Source organism: Mesoplodon densirostris, chromosome 5, assembly GCF_025265405.1.
Source record: "Mesoplodon densirostris isolate mMesDen1 chromosome 5, mMesDen1 primary haplotype, whole genome shotgun sequence".
NCBI classification, from domain to species: domain Eukaryota; kingdom Metazoa; phylum Chordata; class Mammalia; order Artiodactyla; family Ziphiidae; genus Mesoplodon; species Mesoplodon densirostris.
In genome coordinates, this window is record NC_082665.1 from 67,310,091 (window position 1) to 67,324,934 (window position 14,844).

The following is a 14,844-nucleotide window of genomic DNA, read 5'->3' on the forward strand; positions in this document are numbered from 1 at the left end:
AAAACGGAATGAGGAGTTCAGGGAAAGGCACGAGGGATGCCTGAGTGAGAAAGGGTCCCAGTGTAGGTGTGCGACTGGTGAATTGACCAGTTCCAGCACTAGTCTCTCTGAAATGGGCTGGGGAGCCTGGGCTGGGGAGCCCTGTGAGCCGCTCATAAGACCAGGAACTCCTTTATCGGGAAGCCCTGTGAGCTGCTGACAAGAAGAGGAAACACCCACCACCTGACCTCTGCCCCCTTGTGCCTATGAGGCGAACCTTGGGTGATTCTTTATTGACCGAGGTTCCAGGGGCTCCCCTCTCCAGTGATCTGGTGAGTACCCTGTGGGAATCCCTCATGTTTTTAGCTCTCACCTGGTGAGAAGTCGGAAAACTTTTTGAACAAAAGGAGGAAAGAGAAGACCGCTGCCTCAGATAGCTGTGCCACTCCCTAACGGACCAGGTAGGTGAGGAACTAATGTGGCTAAGCTGTTCTGGCCCAGAGGTGGTCCTGTCTAACTTCCTCTGAGATGTTCTGACTGAGGGGGGACTAACTATCTCAAGCACAAGCCGTTACAAATTCAAGGGGGACCCCCAGTTATATCGAGGCCATGCCATTTGGACATCTCGTATTTTGGTCTTTTGAGGAATCCATTAACAGTTTGGTGCTGGTTCCAAATTTCTTGAACTGGAAATCTTATTCAGGTCAAATCATGTGCCAAATGTGTGCCAGTAAATCACTCTAAACGCCCCCTCAGTAGTGGGAAACAAATCCAAAACAGAGCATCTAAGGTATGGGGAACCAAACGTCCACTATACCGAAGGACAGCCTGTTAGGGTGCATCCTGCAGAAGCATTCAGTCTTCTATGTAATACAGCCTGGCCCCAATACCAGCTGGGAGATGGGGAAAGTTGGCCCATCAATAGGTCACAAACTAGTGTGACCTACCTAGGCTTCATTCTCACAGAAGGTCAGATTAGCCTACCCCAGGAAAGAAAATAAGCCATTTTCAGTTTTGCCTCTCCTAAAACTAGAAGACAGCTTAGAGGTTTCCTGGGGATGGTCAGTTTTTGCCCTATCTGGACCCCTAACTATGGTCTAATGGCTAGGCCTCTATATGAAATGTTAAAAGAAAAAGATGATGATCCTTTTGAATGTAATTCAGAATGCCAAGGGGCCTTTCAAGAATTAAAAAAGCAATTATTTCAGGCCCCTGCCCTGGTCCTCCCAGATTTAGCTAAACCCTTTGACCTTTTCATTCATGAGAGAAGAGGAATTACCCTTGGGATATTAGCTCAAAAACTGGGACCCCTTACTGGGGTGGTTGCTTATTTCTCTAAACAATTGGATCAGATTGCTAAGGGATGGCCTCCTTGCCTCTGGGCAGTAGCAGCTACTACAACCCCACTAAAGGAGGCTGAAAGTTAACGTTTGGTCAGCCAATCATTATATGGACTCCACACCAGGTTCACACTTTAGTAACTTCTAAGGGAACAGAACGGTTATTCCCCAGAAGGTCGATTCAAGTCCAGGCTATGCTTTTAGACAACCCACTTGCTACCATGAAAACCTGACACATGCTAAATCCTGCCACCTGCTACCGTGGAGGGTAATTGTATAGAAATGGGGCCCCTGGAGCATGATTGTGTAGAAACCATACACATTATCTATTCTAGTTGCCCTGACCTAGGAAGTGATCCTTTCCCAAATGTCGAAGAGGAATTGTTCACAGAGCAGTTTTATGCGAGAGGGTAAAAGGCTAGCAGGATACACATTAACCTCCCAGACCAAAGTCATAGAGGCACTACCCCCAGGGACTTCAGCCCAAAAGGCTGAGCTGATAGCCCTCACTTGAGCCTTAGAGCTCAGGTCAGGGAAATGTTTACACAGCTTCTCAGTATGCATATGCCATCCTACAAACAAACACACACACATACACGGGGCTATTTGGAAGGAAAGAGGTATGCTTACTGTGGAGAATAAACAGGTGAAACATGGCATAAGCATACTGACACTCTTAGAAGCAGCACAGCTTCCAAAAAGTGGCAGTGATTCATTGCAGGGGGTCACCAAAAGGGGGATGCAGAGGTTATAAAGGGAAACAAGGAAGACCCAACTGCCAAAAGGGTGGCCCTAGAAACAGTAACTTGGCAACTACCCCTCATACCTTGAAGGCCAGATCCATCCAATTATTCCCCAATCTATACAAAGGAAGAATTAGAGCCTGAAAATGGAGCTTCAATAGAGATCCAGGAGGCCATGTATGCCTACTTGATGAACATGGCCAATACTTCTTTCCCTAAACTGCAGCTTGTCAAGCCGTCAGGTAGGCTCATCAAGGAACTCACTATGGGAGAGAAGCCCTATATAATTGGTCAATTGAGGTCATGGTAACTCCTGGCATGAAAAGTATAATCAGTTGGATAGTTGAGACCTGCCCCATCTGCACAGTGAACAACCCCAGCACCAGAGCCCCCAGAGGTCCCCACATAAGGTCCATCAGACCAGAGAAACATATCCTGGAGAAGATGCAGGTTGACTTCACTGTCATGCTGAGAGCATCAGGCAACTTCAGGTATCTCTTGGTGCTAGGGCATACGTTTTCAGGGTGGGTAGAAGTGTTCTTTGCTGGCAGCCAAAGTGGCTAAATTATTACTAAAAGAGATAATCCCCAGGTTTGGGCTCCCAGGATCCCTACAAAGTGATAATGGTCCAGCATTTGTCTCTCAAGTGACAAAGGGGATAACGAGTGCCCTGGGCATGAAATGGACCTTGCACTCAGCCTGGAGACCCCAATCACCAGGGGTAGTAGAGAGATCCAATCAGACCTTGAAACAGGCCTTAGCCAAGCTATGTCAGGAAACTCAAGAAAATTGGATTAAGTTGCTTCTAATTGCCCTGTTAACTCCAAGAGATAGGTTAAAGTTTAGTGTATTTGAACTCATGTATGGTAGACCCATTCCCAAGCCTGAGGCAAGGGACACTTTAACCCCCTTGAAATGGGACAACTCAAGTATACCCTCCAGATAGGAGAAACCATGAAAGCCCTCATGAAATATGGTAATCAGGTGCTGCCTGCACCCACTGACCTTGCCCTGCACCCCTTCTGGCCAGGAGCCTGGGTGAACCTAAAAACCTGGAAAGCTGGCAGTCTGCAAGACCAACTCACTCCTAAGGAGAACAGACTCCACTTGGTAATCTTAACCACCCTTTCCAACCTGAAGTTGCAGGGATCACTCCATGGGTACATCACACTCTAGCGAAGAGGCCCCTGAGCCTCAAGCTCTGGAGAAACAACCTGGGGCAATGAATCCCCTTGACTACTCATGTGAACCTCTCTCTGACCCGAAGCTTCTCTTCCAAAAAACAACAAGTGTGACCAGGGATATTCAGGCCATGGCAGTGAGCCTCAACAGCAGGGCACACTTTTGCCTACAGGCAAAAGACCTAGATAACTGCATTTTTAGGAAAGAAAATTGACATGTGACCATTATTCTCTTGCTAATATTCGGGCCATGTATTATTTATTTATTTATTTTTATTGAAGTATAGTTGATGTTCAGTATTATATGTCACAGGTGTACAATATAGTGATTCACAATTTTTAAAGGTTAGACTCCATTTATAGTTATTATAAAATACTGGCTATATTCCCCATATTGTACAATATATCCTTGTACCTTATTTTACACCTAATAGTTTGTACCTCTTACTCCTGTACCCCTATATTGCCCCTCCCCCTTCCCTCTCCCCACTGGTAACCACTACTTTTTCAAATTGTCTGGTGCCCTTTGTCTCCAAAAGGTTAGACAAAAGGTGGTCACTCAGGGATACCAACAGTCAGGGCTGAGGTCTGGTGACCATCAAACGTATCTAAAGGCAGCTGAGGAGAAGTTCCGCTCCTTGCCCTCAACAGAAAGCAGTTACAGAAGCTGGACCTGCAGCCCTCAGTGCCCCTCAAAACTGAGGAGCAGGGCAAAAGACAGAGGAGGGATTTGCCACTGGCAAAGCCCATTAACAATTCCCAGGCAATAAAAATAGAATCTGGGTAGTTAAGATAAAGTCTTACCTTTTTCTTTTCCTTTGCGCTTTGTCTAGTTTCACTTGCTCATGGAGGGCGGGGGGGGGGGGGGGCGGCGTGCAGGGGCTTTGCACCCAGCACTTCAGACCAGAGTTCCTAGTGTGAAATGGCTGCGCCAGTACCTCAGCTCAGCAGGCCGAGTGCATGGACGCTGCACCTGACTCAATTCAAGATGGCGGCGGCAGTGGCGGCAGCGGCGGTGGGCCGTGTGCAGAGACGCTGTGCCCGCACTGTAGTCTGGGGTGATCTGGAGCGTGAGCAGCGCAGCTGCACCTGCCAGGCAAGAGCTCCGCCCCCTTCCCCCACTGAGGCGATCCATATAAAGCAGCCCCGCCCACTGCTGGCCTTTTTTGGGGAGAGCATGTGCTCTAGAGCGTGAGCTCACATCTCCAATCTTTGTGTGTGTTTTTTTTTTTTTTTTTGCGTTACGCGGGCCTCTCACTGTTGCAGCCTCTCCCGTTGCAGAGCACAGGCTCCGGACGCGCAGGCTCAGCGGCCATGGCTCACGGGCCCAGCCGCTCTGCGGCACGTGGGGTCTTCCTGGACCGCGGCACGAACCCGTGTGCCCTGCATTGGCAGACGGACTCTCAACCACTGCGCCACCAGGGAAGCCCACATCTCCAATCTTTGATCGAAGAATAAAGATTTCCCTCGCTTCTGAACCGAACTGGGTCTCATTCTATTGGCATGAGTGACACCAGGCAGAAAGACCCTTGTTGGGGACTGACTAGGGAGGGTTGGTAATAAAAACAATTTTGGAAAAGAACAAGGTTGAAGGATTCTTAGTACCTGGTTACAAGACTTCCTAAAAAGTCTTTTTAAATAAAAACTGTGTGGTATTGGTAAAAAGATACGTATACAGATCAGTAAAACAGAATAGAAAATCCAGAAATAGACCCACACAAATATAGTTTATTGGGTTTTGACAAAAGGGCAAATGCAATTCAGTGGAAGGACAGTTGTTTCAACAAAAGGTGCAAGAACAATTGGATGCCCAAATACATAAAGGTGAACCTCAAACCATGCTCCAAACTTATACAAAAATTAACTCAAAATGGGTCATGGGCCTAAATAAGAATGTAAAACTATAAAACTTTGAGAAGAAAACATAGGAGAAAATCTTTGTGAGTTTGAGTTAGCCACAGAGTTCTTAGAGCAGCAAAAGCATGATTCCCAAAAGAAAAAAATTAATAAATGGAACTTGATCAAAATTTAAAGCTTTGTAAAGTTAAGTTATAGACTGGGGGAAGTATTTCCATATCACATATCTGACAAAGGATTTTTATCCCAAATATATAAGGAACTCTCAAAACTCAACAGTAAGAAAGCAAACAACTCAAAAAATAGGCAGAAGATTTGAACAGATATTTCATTAAAGAAGATAATTCATGGATGGCAAATAAGCACATGGAAAGGTGCTCAGTATCATTATTTGTTAGGGAAATGCAGATTAGTACCACAATGACAAAATACCATACATCTATTAGAATGTCTAAAGCAAAACAAACTGACAAAGTTACAGGAACTCATATATTGCTGATAAGTGGTACAGCTACCTTATAAGAAACTCTGGCAGTTTCTTAAAAAGTTAAACATAGATTTATCGTATTACTCCACAATCCCACTCTTAGTTACTTATCCAAGAGAAACGAAAACTTATGTTCACCCAAAACCTGTATGCAAATATTTACAACTGGAAACAACCCAAAGGTCCTTCAGCTAGAGAATGGATAAACAAACTGTGGAACATCCATACAGTGGAACACTACTCAGCAACAAAGAATTAACTACTGATACAGTCACTGAAATGGATGACTCTCAAAAGCACTTTTCTAAATGAACTAAGCCATATCCAAAGGCTACACACTGCACCATTCCCTTTATATAACAATCAGGAAGGGCAAAACTACAGGGACAAAGAACGGACCAGTGATCTCCAGGGACTAAGGGAAAGGGGAGTTTTTGACTACAAAGAGGCAGCATGTATGATGGAGTTTTTTAGGGTTATGGAACTGTTCTGTATTTTAATTGTGGTGGTGGTTACAGGGCTTTTTATGTTTGTCATGATGCAGAACTGTATGCCAAAAAGTGTGAATTTTACTTATATGAATTAAAAAAGAAGAATCAGCTAAGGCATATCTCATTAAGACCTGCCAACAAATTGAAACCAGTATTTATTAAGCACCTATTATGAGTAGGGCCTGGACTAGTGGTATGAGGAAAACAAAGCCTTCTAATAAGCTCCTTCTCTCCGTAGACACCAGTCCACTGGAAGACACAAACAGGTACATAAATAACTACTATTTACTTAGGATATGTGCCTAACAAAGGAACAGTGAAGGTGTAAATGGAGAACACTGGATTCTTGCAAGGAGAATTGTAAGCTTGGAGAAGTGTAAGGCTGAATCACAGCAGAAATAAATCAGATTGTACACTCATCAAAAATCAGATGGGAAAAGGTTATGAGGATGGAAAAATGTGATTACTGATCAGGGAGGGTAAGGTAATAAAGCAAACTAAATGTAATGAGATTGAATCAATGCATGTAATGCTATTTTTTAAAAAGGCAAGTCAAATAATTCACTACTGATTCCCCACCAGGAAGGGAAATGAATAGATAAGGTTTGCGGTATGAAGGTGTGTTGACTTTAGATTCTATGAGCAATTTCTTTATCCCCTCCTCCCCCATAAAAATAGTTCCTCTGAAAACTATTGATGGAAGAAAAGGCAGGTCTTCTGTAAGTTGCATATGAAGGTTATTATCAGGAGAGACCTCCGTCCCTCCTGGGTGCAAGGGAGTCATCTGGTAGTTAGATCCCAAAGAGGACGTTGATATCAAAGAGGTATAAAATGAAAACTTCCCCTTTATAGCATCATGTGTCTGGGATAGTAGTTCTCAAATCATGGACCCTGGACAGCCACAGAACTTCATTTGGGAACCTGTTAGAAATACAGGCTTTATGCCAAACCTACTGAATCAGAAACTCTGGGGTTAGCCCCAGCAATCTGTTTCAGCAAGCCCTCTGAGTAATTCCGATAAATATTTGAGAATTTTGAGAGTTTGAGAAGATGTCAAAACTGAATGCCATCTTTAACTATTGTAACCAGCTGAAGCTGAAAAAGGAACATCAACTTCTAGTGAGCCCTCACCCAGACCCTCACTGGGCCTAACTAAAGACTCTCCAGATCAATGGACAGTGGGGCTTGTTTTAATGGATCATGTTAAGACCTAGGGTCTGGCTCCATTCTATCCAAAGAATTAGTTTTCAACACTTACTTAGCATAACCACCTTGAATCCCCTCTACCTTTCTAAAGCACTTACAAATTCTGACTTTTCCCTCTCAGCAAACTAGTCACTGAATTTTTTTTTTTTTAACTGATGAGTGTTTTCTTGTCAGGCACAGAAATAAACTTTACTCTGCTTTCTTTTTTTACTGTTAAAGCTCTGGTGGTCTTTGTTTCATTCTTTTACAGAGACCAGGCAGTTAGCAAGTGACTCTGGGATGTAATTTTGCTTTTTCATCCCTAGACAAGTTCTTTAGACCTATATTCTAATCCTTGTGTCAACCCAAATTGTTGGAAGGCCTTGGGCAAGCTACTTAACATCCCTGAAAGTCAGTTTTCTCATCTGAAAAGAGCAAGCAGGTAATTATCCTACCCACCTCAACTGGCATAATGGCTGTGAAATTGCTAAGTGGGAAGTGGATACACATGCAAGCATTATTATCATTTTGTGGGCCTTTCTCAACACTGCACTCAGTACCCTCAGTTCCCCCCACTCCCCTCTCATCAGAGCACCCCACAGGGAAAGCCTGTAGTCTGGGCATTGTCCAGACTCCTCTGGAGGCCCAGTCAGCAGGGCAACCATCATTGTTTTAGAATTACTCTGGGTGAATGGAATAGCAGAAAACATTCCAGCCTGAGAGGTCATGGATAAAGACATTAGATGACTATAAGAATACATTATAGACTTTCCATTAGAACTTGGAAATGACCTGGCAAATCTGTGTGTAGTTTACAATAAGAAATGTTCTTCTAATCCTTGGAATGAGCAATTGGCTTATAGCAAATCTTCTGAGCTTCCCCCAAAGGCGATCCAATGAAGTGTTCTGCATGCAGAGTATCTCATTACCTGACACAAACAAATAGGGTACAGCTGATGTCAGTGTCTAGTGGTCCTAGGAAATAAACTGCTGCTTCTGGTAAATAGGTGGTAATTTATGTTGAATTATTTGCTAAGGGCCAAATTAGTCCCTTGTAGTGTGCACGGCATTTCTGAAGAATTAAAAATAAATGTTTTTCTGCTTAAATAATACCATGATCCAAAGCAATTATAACTGTAATGTATCTGACATAGGAATGATCCTAACACTTCCCCAGGGCCTTTACGAATAAGAGGATCTTTCTAAAGCATGCTAATGTTAAAAAGAAAGTAGATCTCTAGGCTTGGCTTAAAAGAGGCAAGCAGAGTATAAGTTCAACGAAGAAGGGAAAGTAACTTATTTATCTAGCACTTACTGTGTGCCAGGCACTGCACTAAATGACACACGCTAACCTTATCCTCACGCTAACCTTATCCTCACAATAATCTGTGAAGTAAGGATATTCCTCTCATTTTAACAGAACAGGACACTGCGGCTCAGAGCAGTTAAGCATCTTCCACAAAGTCAAACAGCACACAGTTTATGGCAGAGCTGAGATTCAAATTCAGTAAGTGGTCTCTTATCTAGACAGTTGCGACAGCCCCCGTGCCAGACAGTTTCCCTGTGCTCCTCCAGATCCTCTCTATACACTTCTCCATCTTACTCTGTTCCCACAAAGGCTGCACCAACTTGCTTGCTGGTTTCCCATTGTGTTTGGCCAGTAGAGATTATTGGCAGGTGTGAAAAAGGAAGGAGAGTAAGGCAAAGGTTTTTCTGCTTCCCTCCCCAGCTCTCTCCTGCTCCACCAACCAAAAGTCTTAGCTCCTCTCTGCACAGGATGCTTCCTCTGCATTTTGATAACCACTCCCTCTTCTGAGGGCCCTACACCCTGGCCACACCTTCTCAGATCTCCCAGTTTCAATGTGCCTACAGTTATAGTAAATTTTTTTTTTTTTTTTGTGGTACGCGGGCCTCTCACTGTTGTGGCCTCTCCCGTTGCAGAGCACAGGCTCCGGACGTGCAGGCTCAGCGGCCATGGCTCACAGGCCCAGCCGCTCCGCGGCATGTGGGATCTTCCCGGACCGGGGCACGAACCCGTGTCCCCTGCATCGGCAGGCGGACTCTCAACCACTGTGCCACCAGGGAAGCCCAGTTACAGTAAATTTTAGCTCCACCAGCTTATAAGACATCAAAGCTTGGAAATGACGGCTCCTCCATTTTGTTGTTGTTTTGTTACTGGTTCTGATTCAAATGAAGTTGTTGAACGACGGACACATTCTGTGTGTCCTCCACAGCATTCTACCTGAACAGCTCCTGGTTCAATGTTTAGAGAGTGTCTCTTCCCCTGGCTACAGCTCCCCGAGAGAAACAAAATGGTTTTTATGAGCAAAAGCACCTCACTGAATCATATGTGGTTTCTGAATGATGGCATTCTGAGTTTGGTGAAAAATAATAACAGAACCTGACATTTATACAAAGTTCTATAGCTTTACATTTATTACTTTCTGTTTAAGGGTATATTAGAAGCTGGATGCATGTCCAGAAAATATAGCTGAACGCGAAGCTACAGTAGTTATTTTTTTAAAGACAGGTAATGTCCGAACTCTCATCAAGACACACAATAGCTGATGAAGGTCTTTCCCCTGAACTATTTTCATTAAGATAATGAAACTCGTCTGTCTTGGCAGTGCTAACTCACTCCTGTTTTCTGAGTGAATTCATTACCCGTGACTTCAGAAGAATAAAGAGGAAAGGGAAGCAGACTATTTAACAGGACAGATGCAATAAGTAGTTTTGCACATTAATGCTATATAGGAACAAATAAAATCTTTGGTGATCAGCAAATGTAATAGTCCTAACATTTTCAAAGGTGTCACTCTTAAAAGTCTAATGGCATGCATGGACGGGCAATAATTTTTTAAAAATTGGTTTCATCATATTTTTGTGCTTGAAATGACATGGCATTTTGGAATCATCATCTTACCTGAATATAGTTATTCTATTATTAGAAAATTATAGCACTTAACAAAAGAAAGGAAGATAGAAATGGGTAATATTTTAAAATATGTTTAATTATGAAATGTCCCCTTTAACCTCTAGCAACACTGCTTACCTCAGCATCTACTTTGTCTGATATTAATTTAACAACATCAGATTTACTTTGATTAGTATTTGGGTAGGATATCTTTTCTTATCCTTTTATTTTTCAATCTTTCTCATCTTTCTCTCTAATGTGTGGCTCTGGTTAATAGCATTTAGCTGGTTTTTGTGTTTTTATTTGCTCTGACAAACTTTGTCTTTTAATTGGATCATAGACCATTGACATTTAAAATAATTAATAGTAATGATACAGTTTAAGTCCTACACTTGCTATTTCTCTCCTATCTGTCCTCTTGTGCTTTGTTCTTTTATTTCTCATTTCTTGCCTTTTTTTTTTAACATCTTTATTGGAGTATAATTGCTTTACAGTGTTGTGTTAGTTTCTGCTTTATAACAAAGTGAATCAGCTATATGCATACGTATACCCCATATCCCCTCCCTCTTGCATCTCCCTCCCACCCTCCTTATCTCACCCCTCTAGGTGGTTGCAAAGCACCGAGCTGATCTCCCTGTGCCATGCGGCTGCTTCCCACTAGCTATCTGTTTTACATTTGGTGGTGTATATATGTCAGTGCTACTCTCTCACTTCATCCCAGCTGACCCTTCCCCCTCCCCGTGTCCTCAAGCCCATTCTCTACATCTGTGTCTTTATTCCTGTCCTGCCCATAGGTACACCAGAACCAGTTTTTTTTTAGATTCCATATATATGTATTAGCATATGGTATTTGTTTTTCTCTTTCTGACTTACTTCACTCTGTATGACAGCCTCTAGGTCCATCCACCTCACTACAAATAACTCAATTTCACTTCCTTTTATGGCCGAGTAATATTCCATTGTATATATGTGCCACATCTTCTTTATCCATTCACCTGTTGATGGACACTTAGGTTGCTTCCATGTCTGGCTATTGTAAATAGTGCTGCAATGAATATTATGGTGCATGTCTTTTTTTAAATGTAAATTTATTATTTATTTATTTATTTATTTTTGGCTGCATTGGGTCTTCATTGCTGCCCGCGGGCTTTCTCTAGTTGCTGCAAGCGGGGGCTACTCTTCATTGTGCATGGGCTTCTCATTGCGGTGGCTTCTCTTGTTGCGGAGCACGGGCTCTAGGCACACGGGCTTCAGTAGTTGTGGCTCGTGGGCTCAGTAGTTGTGGCTCACGGGCTCAGTAGTTGTGGCTCACGGGCTCTAGAGTGCAGGCTCAGTAGTTGTGGCGCATGGGCTTAGTTCCTCCTTGGCATGTGGGATCTTCCCGGGTCAGGGCTGGAACCCGTGTCCCTTTGTATCTGTCTTTAAGGTGGAAGCCGATAGCACTCTGTGTAAACAGATGGGGCAAAGGTCGAGGGGACGTTGGTCAGGTTCTTCCAAGTGGTTGGAGCCTTGCATCAGGCATGCGAGCCACTGGCAGTGCCGAAGTCCAAAGATACGTTCAATCTCATGGGTTAAAGTCTTACAGGACTGAAGCAGAAAAACACTAGTCACTTCAGGAACGTAATAATTATCAAAAACTGAGTAGTCACTTGAAGATTTCTTCTGCAGCTTCTTCAGTTTGCCTTCATAGTGTGAGCTGTCAAAATCACTGCCGTACCTGGCAAAGCAGAATATCCCACACCATCTGTCAAAGAGGCCTGTCCAAAGACAAAATTCCAGGAGTCTCTTGGGTAAAGATCGATCATTGTTATTCCCACAACACAAAAAGCATCTTCAGGCTTCTTCTTGTTTAAGAACTTCAGGATCTGCCCTGCATGAATCTGTAGGTTCTGCATGTTATCACTGATTCTAAAGGAACATCTCGTTGCAGAGACAGGAACTGGTTCTAGGAGTTTTACCGTCAAGCCATAGAAGAATGCTTCACAGTAGCCCTTGAGCCATTTCACATATTCCTCACTGATACTTCTGGTGTTTCCTAGCAATCCAATGCACTGTATATAAATACTGTGCTTCTGTGGAGAAGGTGTCTTTCTGTAAGGATCATTGAAAAACTCTTCAAAGTCTTGGAGAGCCTCAGGATGGGAGGTTATCCAGTCTGACTGCGAATGTAAAGTAATGGGTCCAAAGAGATCACTGTCTGGCCGGAAGGCTTCGTCCATCAGATGCTTTTCCCCAGCATCTAACTTCTCATACTGTGACAGAAGTGTTGGGTTCTTTGAGATGAGAGCTGTCTTTAGTGTGTGTTCAGAGTGCTGTACTGTTTGCACAGTGACAGGCCTCTTCCATTCACATCGCGTGCCTGTGCAGAGATTTCATCCTTCCCTTTGAACGGGTCAGACAGCTGTTCCACCGTGAGGCTTCAGGGAGAGGACGGCTCCCTCTCAAGTTTCTGCCTCACAAGGACCGGCATGTCTGGGCCCAGGAGGGAGCGCGTGGTGCGGGTGCCTTCACACCCATCACCCTCATGCCATCACCATCATCCCGCCGGGCGTCGATGCCATCCACCCTGTGCCGTGCCCTGCACTGTGCCCTATGCCTGACGCCGTGCCCCGCCCCTTCGCGCCGCATGTCTCTTTTTGAATTATGGTTTTCTCAGGGTATATACCCAGCAGTGGGATTGCTGGGTCATATGGTAGTTCTATTTTTAGTTAAGGAACCTCCATACTGTTCTCCATAGTGGCTGTATCAATTTAAATTCCCACCAACAGTGCAGGAGGATTCCTTTTTCACTAAACCCTCTCTAGCATTTAATGTTTGTATATTTTTTGATGATGGCCTTTCTGACCTGTGTGCAATGATACCTCATTGTGGTTTTGATTTGCATTTCTCTAATGATTAATGATGTTGAGCATCCTTTCATGTATTTGTTGGCAATCAGTATATCTTCTTTGGAGAAATGTCTATTTAGGTCTTCCGCCCATTTTTAGATTGGATTGTTTGTGTTTTTGATATTGAGCTGCATGAGCTGCTCATATATTTTGGAGATTAATCCTTTGTCAGTTGCTTCATTTGCAAATATTTTCTCCCATTCTGAAGGTTGTCTTTTCGTCTTGTTTATGGTTTCCTTTGCTGTGCAAAAGCTTTTAAGTTTCATTAGGTCCCATTTGTTTTTTATTTTATTTTATTTTATTTTATTTTATTTATTTTTTGCAGTACATGGGCCTCTCACTGTTGTGGCCTCTCCCGTTGCGGAGCAACAGGCTCCAGACGCGCAGGCTCAGCAGCCATGGCTCACAGGCCCAGCCGCTCCACGGCATGTGGGATCTTCCCAGACTGGGGCACGAACCCGTGTCCCCTGCATCGGCAGGTGGACTCTCAACCACTGCGCCACCAGGGAAGCCCTTATTTTTGTTTTTATTTCCATTTCTCTAGGAGGTGGGTCAGAAAGGATCTTGCTGTGATTTATGTCAGAGTGTTCTGCCTAACTCTAAGAGTTTGATGGTGTCTGGCCTTACATTTAGGTCTTTTATCCATTTTGAGTTTATTTTTTGTGTATGGTGTTAGGAAATGTTCTAATTTCATTCTTTTACGTGTAGCTGTCCAGTTTTCCCAGCACCACTATTGAAAAGGCTGTCTTTTCTCCACTGTATACTCTTGCCTCCCTTATCAAAGATAAGGTGACCATATGTGCGTGGGTTTATCTCTGGGCTTTCTATCCTGTTCCATTGATCTATATTTCTGCTTTTGTGCCAGTACCATACTGTCTTGATTACTGTAGCTTTGTAGTATAATCTGAAGTCCAGGAGCCTGATTCCTCCAGCTCCATTTTTCTTTTTTTTTTTTTTTTTTTTGCAGTATGCGGGCCTCTCACTGCTGTGGCCTCCCCCGTTGTGGAGCACAGGCTCCAGACGCTCAGGCTCTGGACGCACAGGCTCAGTGGCCATGGCTCACGGGCCCAGCCGCTCCGCGGCATATGGGATTCTCCCAGACCGGGGCACGAACCCGTATCCCCTGCATCGGCAGGCGGACTCTCAACCACTTGCGCCACCAGGGAGGCCCTCCATTTTTCTTTCTCAAGATAGTTTTGGCTATTTGGGGTCTTTTGTGTTTCCATACAAATTGTGAAGCTTTTTGTTCTAGTTCTGTGAAAAATGCCAGTGGTAGTTTGATAGGGATTGCATTGAATCTGTAGATTGCTTAGGGTAGTATAGTCACTTTCACAACGTTGATTCTTCCAATCAAAGAGCATAGTATATCTCTCCATCTGTTTGTGTCATCTTTAATTTCTTTCATCAGTTTCTTATAGTTTTCTGCATACAGGTCTTTTGTCTCCTTAGGTAGGTTTATTCATAGGTATTTTATTCTTTTTGTTGCAGTGGTAAATGGGAGTGTTTCCTTAATTTCTCTTTCAGATTTTTCATCATTAGTGTATAGGAATGCCAGAGATTTCTGTACATTAATTTTGTATCCTACAGCTTTACCAAATTCATTGATTAGCTCTAGTAGTTTTCTGGTAGCATCTTTAGGATTCTCTATGTATAGCATCATGTCATCTGCAAACAGTGACAGCTTTACTTCTTCTTTCCAATTTGGATTCCTTTTATTTCTTTTTCTTCTCTGATTGCTGTGGCTAAAACTTCCAAAACTAAGTTGAATAAGAGTGGTGA

At 43.5% G+C, this 14,844-nt stretch overlaps 1 protein-coding gene across 1 annotated transcript in view; it reads right to left on the minus strand.

The window, feature by feature from the left end:
* The window catches only part of LOC132490463 (archaemetzincin-2-like), a 29,395-nt gene extending 16,590 nt beyond the window's left edge, over nt 1–12,805 (minus strand). Inside the window, 5 exon segments of the mRNA XM_060098814.1 lie at nt 4,182–4,306; nt 11,577–11,626; nt 11,629–11,916; nt 11,919–12,536; nt 12,691–12,805. Of these exon segments, the coding sequence (XP_059954797.1) occupies nt 4,182–4,306; nt 11,577–11,626; nt 11,629–11,916; nt 11,919–12,536; nt 12,691–12,805 (1,196 nt within the window).
* Between the last annotated feature and the right edge of the window lie 2,039 nt (nt 12,806–14,844).